Here is a 14,146-nt window from a genome sequence, read left to right on the forward strand (position 1 = left end):
GATAGCGTCCGGGAGAAACCGAGGTGGCCAGCGGTCGGCTCGTCATGTAGGGCGCGCAGTACTTCTGGACGCAGCGCCGACGGAACAACAGGAAGGTAGTAGGCGCAGACTGGTGAGAAGTTCTTCACGAGTAGATTGTTTTCAAGCGTGAAGGAAGATATTCCGCGCTTAAATGCCCTGGGGACAACGTCGGTTTGCCCTTCCAAATATTCGACGAGGCCTTTGAGCTCCGGGTCTTCCCGTTGCTGTTCAGCGAAGTCTTCCGCGCTTATCATTCCAAGGAATGCGTCGTCATTTTCGTCATCTTGCGGCGGCGGGTCAATGGGGGCGCGTGATAGGCAATCGGCATCGGAGTGTTTTCGTCCGGACTTGTAGGTTACAGTGATGTCGCATTCTTATAGTCTGAGGCTCCACCGCGCCAGTCGTCCTGAAGGATCCTTTATATTCGCTAGCCAACACAACGCGTGATGGTCGCTGACGACTTTGAATGGCCTGCCATATAGAAAGGGCGAAATTTAGCTGTAGCCTAAACGATGGCGAGGCATTCCTTTTCGGTCATAGAATAGTTGCCTTCCGCTTTTGACAGCGACCGGCTAGCATAAGCTATCACCTGTTCGACTCCGTTTCTCCTCCGGACTAGAACTGCACCGAGGCCTGGGCTACTGGCGTCAGTATGGATTTCTGTATCGGCGTACTCGTCGAAGTGCGCAAGTACCGGCGGCGAGAGCATGCATCGTTTGAGTTCTTCAAATGCGTCGGACTGCGGCGTTTCCCACTTGAACTCAACATCACGTTTAGTTAGACGTGTCAATGGCTCAGCGATGCGTGAAAAATCCTTGACAAAGCGCGTATAGTAGGCACACATGCCAAGGAATCTGCGCATTGCCTTCTTGTCGATGGGTTGCGGGAACTGTGCGATGGCAGCTGTCTTTTGCGAGTCTGGGCGGACACCAGATTTGCTGATAACGCGGCCTAGGAACAGAAGCTCATCGTAAGCGAAGCGGCACGTTTCTGGCTTCAGAGTGAGCCCTGATGACTTGAGGGCCTATAGTACTGTCGCAAGCCGCCTCAGGTGATCGTCGAAATTTTCGGCGAAGACGACGACGTCATCCAAGTAAACGAGACAGGTCTGCCACTTCAATCTTGCTATAACCGTGTTCATCACGCACTGGAACGTTGCAGGCGCCGAGCACAGTCTGAACGGCATAACCTTGAACTCGTAGAGGCCGTCTGGGGTGATGAAGGCCGTCTTTTCGCGATCTCTTTCGTCGACTTCTATTTGCCAATAGCCAGACTTGAGGTCCATCGACGAGAAGTATTTAGCGTTGCAGAGCCGATCCAATGCGTCGTCTATCCGTGGGAGCGGGTATACGTCCTTCTTCGTGATCTTGTTCAGACGTCGATAATCGACGCAGAACGGTAGGGTTCCGTCCTTTTTTTTTTCACCAAGACTACAGGAGATGCCCACGGGCTTTTGGATGGCTGGATGATGTCGTCGCGCAGCATTTCGTCGACTTGGTGCCTTATAGCTTCACGTTCTGGCGTCGAAACTCGGTATGGGCTCTGGCGGAGAGGTTGAATGCCCTCTTCGGTTATTATGCGATGCTTTGAGACTAGGGTTCGTCGAATCCTTGATGACGTCGAAAAGCACTCTTTGTATCGTCGAAGTAGACTTCTGAGCTGTTGTTTCTGAAACGTGGGGAGACTTGTATTTATGTCGAAGTCTGGCTCGGGAAATACGGTCGTCGGGGTAGATGCGGCAGAATCCGAGAGCGCAAACGCATTGCTGTTTTCCAGAATTTCCTCGATGTATGCGATCGTCGTGCCCTAGTTGATGTGCTTGAACTCCTGGCTGAAATTTGTCAGCAACACTTTCGTGTTTCCTCCGTGCAGTCGAGCGATCCCTCTTGCTACGCAAATTTCACGGTCGAGGAGTAGACGTTGGTCGCCTTCGATGACGCCTTCTACATCAGCGGGTGTTTCGGTGCCGACCGAAATAACAATGCTCGAGCGAGGCGGCATGCTCACTTGATCTTCGAGCACACTCAAGGCGCGGTGACTAGGAAGGCTCTCCGGCGGTATCGCATGATCTTCCGGCAGCGTTATTGACTTCGACTTCAAGTCGATGGCTGCGCCATCTTCGTTGAGGAAGTCCATGCCGAGAATGACGTCTCGTGAACACTGTTGGAGGATAGAGAAGGTGACAGGGTAAGTCCGGTCGTGAGTGGAAATTCTTGCCGTGCACATTCCAGTCGGCGTTATGAGGTGTCAAACAGCGGTCGTAATTTGAGGGCCTTCCCACGTAGTCTTGACCTTCTTCAACTGGGCGGCGATGTGTCCACTCATGACGGAGTAATCAGCCCCAGTGTCGACTTCTGGACTGCGTGGCCGTCCAGAAGCACCTTGAGGTCGGTGGTTCTTTGTCTGGCGTTGCAGTTAGGTCTTGGCGTCGGATCACGACTGCGTCGCGTTGTCCTATGGCTGGTATGTGACGTCGTCAGGTCGTCTTTCGTCGTCGCATTCTTTAGTTCCAGACTTCGTCGGGACGGCGGCATGTCGTTATGTCGTCGAGGTAGTTTCTTCGGCGTCTTCGTCGGCGGCGGATGATCTTCATCAGTTCGACGAACAGCAACCGCACCTCCATCGGTTGCTGCTTTTAGTTTTCCGGATATGGGCTCGCTGACCGGCCCCGCGCTGGGCCAGTGGATGGTCGGCGATGCGGCGACAGGTAGCGGCCTGGTGATGGAGAACGCGACGGTCGTCGAGAGCTCCACTGAGTAGCGGCGAGGTAGTCAGCCATATCGCGAGGGCGTTCACCTTGCTGCGGGCGCCGAGGGTTGACGGCGAAACCTCGCAGTTCCATCTCTCGGTATGGACATCGTCGGTAGACGTGACCCGCTTCTCCGCAGTGGTAGCAGAGCGGGCGGTGGTCAGGAGCGCGCCAAACGTCTGTCTTCCTCGGGTAGCTGCGCTAGGCGACGGGTGGGCGTGCTGCCGGCGGCGGTGGTGGTCGATGGAATTGCGGCGTTACAGGGCCTTGGCGCGTTCACGGAGGAGGATCTTGACGGCCTGCAACGGCGGCGTAGGTCATCGCTTCTGGCTAGGGTTGCGGTAACTGAGGTTGCACCTCCGGAACTCCAAGCGACCGCTGAACCTCATCTTTGACGATGTCAGCGATGGAGGCCACTTGAGGCTACGACGACGGGAAGATCTTCTGAAGCTCCTCTCGTACGACTGCCCTAATAGCCTCGCGCAGGTCGTCGGAGGCCAGTGATTGAACTCCGGCATAGTTTGTAGAGTTGACGCAGCGGTCGAATTGCCGGTTTCGCATCTAGAGTGTCTTCTCGATGCTGGTGGCCTCACGAAGAAACTCGTCGACGGTCTTCGGTGGGCTTCGTACCATTCCGGCAAAAAGTTCCTCCTTCCCACCACGCGTGAGTAGGCGGACTTTCTTCTCCTCGGGCATTTCAGGGTCGGCGTGGCGGAATAGACGACTCATTTCCTCCGTCAAGAGCGCGGTTGTCTCATTAGGCAGCAGCACCCGGGTTTCTAATGGCGCTTGGGCTCGTTCTCGGCGTATGACGCTTGCGAATGTCTGCAGGAAGGCGCTTCGGAACAGGTCCCAAGTCGTTAGGGCGGCTTCTCGGTTCTCGAACCACGTCCTGGCGGCGTCCTCCAATACAAAATAGACATGTCGCAGCTTGTCGTCGCTTTCCCAGCTGTTAAACGTAGCCACCTTCTCATACGTTTCCAGCCAGCTTTCCGGGTCCTCAAATGTGGAACCGCGGACTGTCGGTGGTTCCCTGGGCCGCTGAAGAATTATTTATGCCGCTGCGGCTGCCATTTTGGATGTCTTCTTGGTCGTTTCTGGACGATCTTCTTGGACTGTCTTCTTGGTCGTATCTGGTAGAAGACCGTGTTCCGGGGGCAACTGCTGTAGCCAGCGGCTTGCTCGGTGTCCTTGGACGACAATGGTGTTGTCTTTGCTGTCCGGGCTTGGATTACGGCTTGTCGGTGGCGTTCGGTACATGAACGTAAAGCACCTCCACCAGATGTCACGTGGTGGTGACGTTGAAGAACACAGTAGCAATACTGTGAACGACAAAACTTTTATTGGGCGAACCTGTGCCCACAAAACAGGCTACACATATAGCACAACGATAGTGGCGAACACGGTCGGCGATCGTCCAAAATCTGATCAGCGGGACAAGCGCGTCGGCTTTTATAGATCGGTCGTCGGATGTTCCAGATTAAGCGCTGGGACCCGCGTGTCTTCCACAAAGTTCTACACTATTCGCGTCGCGCATATATGCAATCATATCACACAAGTTGCGGTGAAAGACAGTGGACGGAACCATCGATAATTTCCAGAAACTTCTTTTACATGCAGGCGCGTCCTGCGCTGTGCGATAACTTTTGTTGGGCGGCGAAACGTGGTCGCCCGATAAAGTTAAGTACACGTGTCAATAGTATTGCTCGCTCGCCATCACCTCAGCGCCGTCGGTTCCCGTCGCCCCAGCCATGACGCTATTTGTCGCCGACCAATTATAGACCCTCCCGTATGGAAAACTAGACCATGCAGCTCCTGGGGGTAGTGCTGTATTATCTTGGTCGTGTCGAAATCCTCCAGTGACGCTCCCAATAAACCACAACTTACTTGATGTTCACGTGGACGGTGTCCCTTTGACGGCATTAATAGATACTGGCGCCCAGGTATCCATAATGAGTTGTAACCTCCGTTATCGACTGAGGAAGGTTCTCACGCCTCCTACTACTCGAGCCGTACTCGTGGCCAATGGCAGCACTGTTGACGTCAGTGGAATGTGTACTTCCCGTATAAGTATCACCGACCGCCACGTTACTGTTCTTTTTAGAGTGCTGACCAATTGTCCCCATGACCTAATCCTCGGACTCGACTTTCTTGCTGCGCATTCGGCTTTGATCCACTGTTCTGCCGGTACCGTTTGCCTCAAACTTCCGCTACTCGCGTATATTCGTGCCGAACTGCCAAACAACTTTAGTACGACCACCTTCGTCCGCCTGCCACCTAAAGCTTTGAGTTTCGAAGTTTTTCTGTCATCTTTTCCTATGCCCGATGGTAATTACGTCTCCACACCTGTTACTGATGTGCTCTTGATGCGCAATATCTCTGGGCCCCACTCCGTCGTCACCATCGCCGATAACCGAACATGCCCCCCATCGTCAATTTTGGCCTGACAGAGGAAGTTCTACCCAAAGGCGTATCGGCTGCAACGCTCCGTGCTATCGGAGATGACCACGTCACGAAGTTTTCTGCCCACGTCTGCTCCGATTCTTCACCATGTCCACAGGATGCTATTTGCCCTGACGCAACATTTCGACGCATGATTGCTGCGGACCTATTGTCTGTACAAGCAGCAGCTCGGTGTCGCCTTTTGGTTTCCTACCAGGATATCTTCGACGTCAGCAATCGCCAAGTGGTGCGAACTTCAATTGTTAAGCACCACATAAATAATGGCGATGCAAGTCCTATTCATTGCCGGCGATATCGAGTTTCTGCTTCAGAGCGTGAGGATAGTCAATATGAAGTGAACAAGATGCTTGCCAAAGGCATTGTTGAACCATTGTCGAGCCCTTGGGCATCGCCCGTGGTGCTTGTTAAAACGAAAGGTGGCCCATGGCGTTTCTGCGTAGATTATCGTCATCTAAACCGCATTGTCAATAAAGACTTCTACCACTTGCCTCTCATTGACGACGCCCTCGTTTGTATCCACGGTGCCAACTACTTTTCATCAATACACCTGCGGTCTGGTTATTGGCAGATTTCTGTGGATGAAAAAGACTAAGGGAAGACCGCGTTCGTCACTCCCGATGGTCTATATCAATTCAAAGTTATGCAATTCGATCTATGCAACGCCCCAGCAACGTTCGAACGTATGATGACTTCTTTGCTTCAAGGGTTCCAATGGTCAGCATGCCCCTGCTACCTAGACCACGTTCTCGTCGTCCTAAACACCTCCGGTCAGCTGTTCTCCAAGAACTTCACGATATACCAAAGGCAGGTCACCTTGGCGTCTTCCGCACCTACTAACGGACTAGCCGAGGCTTCTTTTGGCCAGGCCTTGCCCGCTCCGTCCGCAAATGCGTTGCGGCGTGTGAAAAATGCCAGCGCCAAATAACACCACCGATGCTCCCTGCCGGGTGCCTTCAAGCGCTCGACCTTCCTTCGGAGCCGTTCTTTGACGTTGGCACGGACTTAGGGTTGGCCCTTTCCCTCTGTCACGTCTGGCAACAAGTGGGTCGCTGTGGCGACAGATTACGCGAGGCGTTACGCCATCACCAGAGCGCTTCCAGAAAGCTGCGCCACAGATGTCGCCGATTTTCTTTTACGCGACGTGATTCTGCAGCATGCTGCTTCCCACCAACTGCTCACATATCGTGGTCGGACATTTCTTTCTCAAGTCATCGCCGACATCCTGCTGTCCTGCTCCACCAAGCACAAGCTGACTGCGTCTTACCATCCACGGACTAATGGTCTCACTGAGCATGTGAATTGCACCCTAACAGACATGCTTGCAAAGTACGTCTCGTACGGCCATACTGATAGCGGCCTTGCCCTACCATATGTCACCTTTGCATAATTCATCGCGTCACGACACTGCCGGTTATTCCCTGTTCTTTCTGCCGTTCGGCCGAGAACCCACATTGCCACTGGACGCATCCCTTCGATCCGCCGCAGCAGAGACCAGGGAGTATTCATTTGACGCCATCACCAGGGCAGCCCAAGCACGCGAAATTGCCCGCGCTCGCCTACTGACCTCTTAAGAGAAGCAACGGCGCTTATACTATCGCCAACAGACAGGCGTCCACTTTTCGCCTGGATATCTGGTACTCCTGTGGTCCTCAAATCGCCACGTTGGCCTGTCAGAAAAACTGCTCTCTCAGTACACAGGCCCATATCGAGTGCTGCGGGCCGTGACTCCACTTACCTACGAAATCGCCCCACTCAGTACCAGTGCCTCATCTGGCCCAAATTTCACTGACGTTGTGCATGTCGCACGCCTCAAGCCCACCGCAGGGGCGTCTGCGTCAGCAGGCGTTTGGTGTGTTGCGACACCACGGACCCGAGCACACGAGGGTTGGACCCTCCCGCGTGTAGCCGTGCGTGGCTTAGCCGTGTCCGGGGAAAGGGGGATCCTGGGGGTTGAGCTGATGCCGGGTGTTTGGACCTTTAAGGCCCCCCGGCGGAAGCAATACACCTCTTTCGCCTTTGCTTCACGTAGACGGCACCCCCGGACTGACCCACCCGGGGGAAATCGGCAGTCGCCTTTTCCTATCTTCTGCCTCTAAACGCTTTTTCTTTACCCTCTTCTTTCACACCTGTCCTGTCTTCTTGTATCTTCTGTTCACTTCAATTTTTCGTAGGTGGCAAGGGTTAACCTTGTGTGACTAACCTACCTTGGTTATGTCGTATTAGGTTATAGTTGAGGTGTACAGCTGGCGTAGGCAGGACTTGCTTGCGAGTTCCTGTCCCGTCCCCTCGTTGGGCTCCATGGTGGGCGGCTGGCATCATGACCGAACATTAAACGCACTTTATGGCTCCACCTCTCGCAGAAAATGATCGCACTCCAAAAAGAGTGCGGACCGAGGACATAACTTCCCAATGCTTCCAAAAAACAAACGAACATTTCCCCAGGTATCATGTCATACATAGTGAAGATCCAGATCAACCAGCTCGAAAAATGTCCCCATTCACAGTATCAAAATCTCTGACTCACGCCCTGGGCCTTGGCTACAAGGTGACGAAGCTAGCCAGTGGCGACCTACTTCTCCAAATCCGAGACAAAGCACAATACTCGAAACTCCCAACCTTAGTGTCCTTTGGAGACGTGCGGGTAACCGTAACTACTCACCGCTCACTAAACACAGTCAAAGGAGTAATATCTAAGAACGATTTCCTGAACCTTTCTGAAGAAGAGATGTTGGATGGTCTGAAAGGCCAGAATGTCACCGAAGTCCATCGTATCAAAATCCGAAAAGACAACAAGGAAATGCCTACAAAACACATAATCCTGACCTTTGCCTCCAGCCAACTCCCTGAATCCATAGACGTAGGCTATCTTAGAATAACTGTAAGACCATACATTCCAAATCCGAGACGATGTTTCAAATGTCAAAGATTCGGCCATGGTTCTCAGAGCTGTCGTGGCCGCCAAACATGTGCCAAATGTTCCTCAAATGCTCACGAATCTGTGGACTGTACCGCTGCACCACTGTGCGCGAACTGTGAAGGGGATCACCCCGCGTACTCGAGATGATGTCCGACCTGGAAGAAAGAGAAAGAAATCATAACGATCAAGACCAAGGAAAACATAACTTATCAAGAGGCACGAAAACGACACTCCTCAACATTTCAATTCAAAGCAAAAACAAATTTCGCCGATGTTGTGCGCAAGGGCGCACACCACACCAGGCCTCGGCCACCGCCCAGCCAAAGCCTGAGGCAGGGCCACTCCCGCCCCCGGCAGACGCAGCGAAGGCTGCTCTGCCACCTTTGAACAAAGGCGCGCCGGCCTCTCAGTCGGCCGCCCGCAAGGCTTCCCCCAGTCGAGAGAAGCCCACAAATCGTACACCCGCGGGTTCACCGCGGAAGTCCAGAGCCTCTAGTGAGGCAATGGACATAACACAAAACTCACCTCTGCTGCAGCAGAAGCACAGCTCCCTGGAGCGAAATAGAAAAGAAAAAACCCCAGTATTGGCACCCCGAAAACCAGCATCCTAATTTTTAACTATACTCATCAAACATGGCGTTCCTTATACAGTGGAACTGCCGAGGACTAATAAATAACTACAGTGACATAAAAGAACTGTTAAACACACTGTCCCCGGTGGCTTTATGCTTACAGGAGACCAACTTAGGTCCCAAACAAAAAAACATTTTAAACAAGTACAATGTCTTTCGGTCTGACCGAGAATACGCAAGTAGACTGTCTGGAGGTGTTGCCATTGTAATTAAGACTGGTGTTGCAACCCATGAAATCAAACTTAAAACTAAATACGAAGCTGTTGCTGTCACTGTCATTCATTTTAAGACGATCACAATATGTAATATATATCTTGAACCACACTTAACAGTAACACTTAATGATTTAGAAACCCTTTTAGAACAGCTACCAGAGCCGTACCTGCTAGTTGGTGATTTTAATGCCCACTCCGGTTTTTGGGGAAGTGCACACACTGATGCGAGAGGCCGTATATTAGAAGATTTTATTTTAAGTAATAATGTTTGCCTCCTAAACACCGGCAAAAGTACATACTGCTCTCCGAGCACGGGAAAAATGAGTTCCATAGACTTGTCTTTAAGTTCACCCTCTGTTTTTAGCGATTTTAAATGGGATGTCATCGACAACCCATACGGCAGCGATCACCTGCCTGTATTAATCAGCCTAACCTCCCCACCACAAGTCATCCCAACAAAACCACGACGGTGGAAGTTACACTTAGCCGACTGGGCACTTTTTAAAGAAAGGGCCAGCTTAGATAAAATAGTTTCAGATGATTTAAGCATAGATGAACTGAATGAAGCTATGACCAACTGTATTTTAACCGCTGCACGCCTAGCAATTCCTCTGTCTTCAGGAGTAGTAAAAGAGAATAACAAAATTTGGTACATACAAGAATGCCGAGACGCAAAAAGGAGACAAAACAAAGCCTGGGGAATTTTTCGTAGGTACCGAACGCAGGAAAATTTCATCAAGTTCAAAAAGTTCAGAGCAAAAGCACGGTATATTCGCCGTAATGCAGAAAAAACTTCATGGCAAGGTTACGTGTCCTCAATAAATAGCACAATTACATCAAAACAAATGTCGGAGATGGTAAAAAAGATAAATGGCAGCTACTCCCCTTTCACGGTTCCATTTCTCTCTGACCCAGGTACACAGACAAATATAGAACAGGCAGATATTCTGGGTGAATATTTTTCTGCGGTCTCCAGTTCATCTAACTATTCAGAATCATTCCTGAAATACAAAAACACAGCTGAAAGACAGAGTGCCGACAAGTGGCGGTACAAATGAACCCTATAATAACTTACTTACAGTTCAGGAAATTAATAGAGTACTGTCCGCTGGTAAGCAAACTGCACCTGGCCCAGACGAAATACATTATCATATGTTAGCTCATCTCTCTGAACCAGCTGTGGAAGCACTTTTAAATTTTTTTAACAAAGTTTGGGTATCGGGGAAACTTCCCGAAGCCTGGAAGATGGCCATTATTGTTCCTTTATTAAAACCCGGAAAACCTTTCACCCTTCCTAGCAGCTATAGGCCCATAGCTCTGACTAGCTGTCTAGTAAAGTCCTTTGAAAGTCTATTGAATATCAGATTAACATTTGTGTTAGAAGACCGGTAGCTCCTGGATGTCCATCAATGCGGTTTTAAAAAGGCTTGCTCTACCACCGACCACCTTGTCCGTCTTGAAAACACTGTTCGTGAAGCATTTATACACAGGCAACACTGTCTATCTGTCTTCTTCGATTTAGAGAGGGCATATGATACAACGTGGAGGTTTGGGATCATTCAGGACCTGGCTGAACTGGGCATCCGCGGCAGGATGTTGAACTACCTGAAGGACTTCTTGTCTAACCGTACATTTCATGTCCGCCTTGGCTCAACCCTTTCAAGGAATTTTATCCAGGCAAATGGAGTGCCTCAGGGATGTATTTTGAGCACAACACTCTTCATTGTAAAGATGAATTCTATCAGGAAAATAATTCCAAGATCCGTGATGTATTCTCTCTATGTAGATGATCTCCAGATAGCTTGCACATCCTCAAACATATCAACATGCGAACGACAAATACAGCTAACAATAAACAAACTAGCAACATGGGCAGACAGAAATGGTTTCCGTTTTTCCCCACAGAAATCGGTGGCCATTCTTTTCTCACTTAGACGAGGCATACAAATAGATCCCACCCTACACCTGAACGAAATAGATCTACCCGTAAAAAATGAACATAAATTTCTAGGTGTAACATTTGACAGGAAGCGCACCTTCCTGCCTCACATAAATGCTTTGAAAAAGAAAGCTTCTCAGTCCCTGAACATACTCAAAGTGCTATCGAGAAAACACTGGGGAGCCGATAGGACTGGTCTCTTACAAATTTACCGTTCTGTAGTACGCTCTACCCTGGATTATGGATGTATAGTGTATGGGTCAGCAAGGCCATCGTACCTGAAACGGCTAGATCCAATACATAATTTAGGTTTGCGTCTCTCCACTGGTGCATACAGGACATCACCCATAAACAGTCTCCATGTAGAAACCAATGAACCATCACTTACAGATAGAAGAGCCATGCTCACAAGCTCGTACATTCTAAAAATCCGTTCGCTTCCCAAACACCTATGTTACCCCATAGTCACAAAGTGCCCATCAAGAACACTGTTTAACAACAAACCACAAACTATTAGGCCACTCCTCCGGCGTTTCGAAGAGATGTGCCAAAACCTCGGCATGCTAGACATATTGCCAAACATTGCCCAAAGGCGAGGTCCACTGCCGCCATGGCACAATTTTCCTGAAATCTGTGATTTCACTCTGACACACTTCCGTAAAAAAGAAATTCCGCAACAACACATAATGCAAGAATTCCTCACACTTGAAGAAAAGTACAGCAATTTTGCAGCTTTTTACACAGACGGTTCAAAAACAGATGCTTATGTAGGAAGCGCAGCTGTACAGGGCAATTGGAATAAAATAGTAAGACTTCCACAGTGTGCCTCCGTCTTCACTGCGGAAAGTTATGCCATCTGTGTAGCCATAGAAAAAATAGTAAATGAGAGACTCACCAACAGTGTTATTTACACTGACTCACTGAGTGTGCTCAGGGCCCTTCATTCTGGAAATGCAATGACTCCTCTGCTTGGAGACCTCGTACACAGCATTACAGCAGCCACAGCTCAAGGACAAAACATCAGGCTCTGCTGGGTACCAAGTCATGTCGGCATAAAAGGCAATGAAAGAGCGGATTTGTGCGCTGCTCATGCTTACGGTAAACAAATTAGGAATGTAAATATGCCCTATAGAGATTGCATGAACTTACTGCATAGTAATGCAAGGAAAAAATGGCAGTCCATTTGGAACAGCGAACTAAATAACAAGCTACAATTAATAAAACGAGTTCTAGGTGAATGGAAGTCATGCGTGCACCAGAAGCGTTTCAAGGAAGTCATTATCTGCCGTCTCCGTATAGGTCACACACACATTACACACAACTTTCTGCTGAAGAAAGAAGACAAGCCAATTTGCACTTGCGGAGATGAACTTACAGTCAATCACATTTTAATTTCATGTTGTAAACTGGAAAAGCTACGGAAAAAGTGCTTTTCCCCGTTTTATAACCAATGCATCCCTTTTTACCCAGCACTGCTCTTGAGCGATAATGCAATTGTGGATATGTCTAGCGTTTTCAGATTTTTAACAGAAGCTGGTTTTCTTAAAAATATGTAAATCATCACGCAGTACTTCACCTCATACAACACAGCCATTTCTCATTCCTGAGAAAAAGGCTGAGGACTTTATTTGATTGGTTAGGAGCCTCGAGATCCTTGCCCTGGCAAGGATGGCCGCTGAGGTTACCCGACCCCCTTTAGAAGTTTTTATCAGTACCCATCGTTACAATCTTTTTCTTGCTCCATCATGAGGTAACTAACTATTTAAGCACTCAACACCACCGACGATTATTTACATTTTTATAAAATTACACGGAAAATTCTCCTATACCTCGAGCTTGGCGCATGATGGCCTTAGTTGCCTATGTGCCATAAAACACAACACAACACAACGCACGCCTCAAGCCATATTACTCTCCTGTTATCATCGATATTTAGACGGTGCTTCTGTCGCCGGGGGTAATGATACATGCATATTGCGTGTTTCTTGTGGCCGATGCACGCGGGCGCCCCGACGAAGACGACGAACGCTCTCTGGCTCTGCATGAGCGGAAGTGCGTCTGCGGCGGTTGCTGCTGTGAATTGCCCCCACGCGTCACCAACGCGCTGCCCGTAGCGATCTCGCAGTTCGGCGGGGCAGTCGCGCCATCCTTTGCTCCGTTTGCAACGTGCCGCATGAGACAGATTGTCCGCGCAAGCCAATATGTGGCGAAATCAAAACACGTATACACCTGCGCAATAATTTTGCATTACGTAATCGTCGTATATTATCGGTGCAGTAAACAGAGCCCCCTCTCCTTTTCTGCCAATGCACGCGTGATTATCGCAGGTGGCTTCAACATCTCCGGTATTAAATGGCATAACTTCTGCATTCACTCAGCTGACGGTAAATATGGCGAGACCTTGTTGGGCATTGCATTTAATAATGATCCCACACAAATTGTCCAGCTAACAACAAGGGTCGGAACAACTTGGAATATTTGTTTGGTTTGGCACTCATAAGTAGTAATATAACTGCATGACGGTACTGCTTTTGAGAGCATCTCTTATCTCAAGCCTGCGTTACGCTCTGTAAAACAGGGGAAACACGCCGAGGGCGGGATACGGAAAATCAAGGTGATGAGCGAAACGAGAACAACGTAAAAGCGGGAGCCAAAGTTACCGGTTATGCCACAGAAAAAAACCAAGAAGACAAAGCGTTTGTGCGCACGATTTTCCAAAGCTGATGATGTGAGTACTTTACTTATAGCTGTTACTATACGCATGCGATGCGGCATCAAACGTCAACCTCTTGTGGGATAACTTTAAGGAAGTCATTGCTTACTGTCGCAAACACTTTGTTCGACAATGATCAAAAACTGGGAAAAAGCGCAATGCTTGGTAAATTGAAACACTATTCAATTAAAGCGTAATCTAAATCGCAGGAAAAATGAAGAAAGCTAGAAAATGAGGCTGAAATATTGCACCTTTCCTCGCTTCTTATACACGAACTTGTGTCGTCTAAAACAAAGTATTTTTCGATGAAACTGTCGCAATTCATGGAAAATTCCCGGAAACGGTTTTGGCATCACGTTGCCCTATGCACGAAGATTGGAGCTGCGTTCACGTTCATGGGTGCCTTGGCTATCGCTAGCAAGTGCAATCAGAATTTCCCTTCCGTGTTTGCTGATTAGAGTGTTCACTTCCTAATCCCTCTTTTAATAGGTTGCAGA

General features: G+C 49.4%; 2 protein-coding genes across 2 annotated transcripts in view; one reads left to right on the forward strand and one right to left on the reverse strand.

Annotated features, from left to right (window-relative positions):
• LOC142566336 (octopamine receptor beta-2R-like) overlaps positions 1–14,146 on the forward strand; it is a 537,631-nt gene that overhangs the window by 442,459 nt on the left and 81,026 nt on the right. The window lies entirely within an intron of this gene.
• LOC142566172 (uncharacterized) overlaps positions 8,146–14,146 on the reverse strand; it is a 63,905-nt gene continuing 57,904 nt past the window's right edge. Inside the window, exons 2-3 of the mRNA XM_075677029.1 lie at positions 8,676–8,701; positions 8,146–8,305 (exon numbers count right to left, since the gene is read on the reverse strand). Of these exons, the coding sequence (XP_075533144.1) occupies positions 8,146–8,305; positions 8,676–8,701 (186 nt within the window). The remainder of the gene's footprint in view (positions 8,306–8,675; positions 8,702–14,146) is intronic.

This window comes from Dermacentor variabilis, unplaced genomic scaffold (genome assembly GCF_050947875.1).
Source record: "Dermacentor variabilis isolate Ectoservices unplaced genomic scaffold, ASM5094787v1 scaffold_12, whole genome shotgun sequence".
NCBI lineage: Eukaryota > Metazoa > Arthropoda > Arachnida > Ixodida > Ixodidae > Dermacentor > Dermacentor variabilis.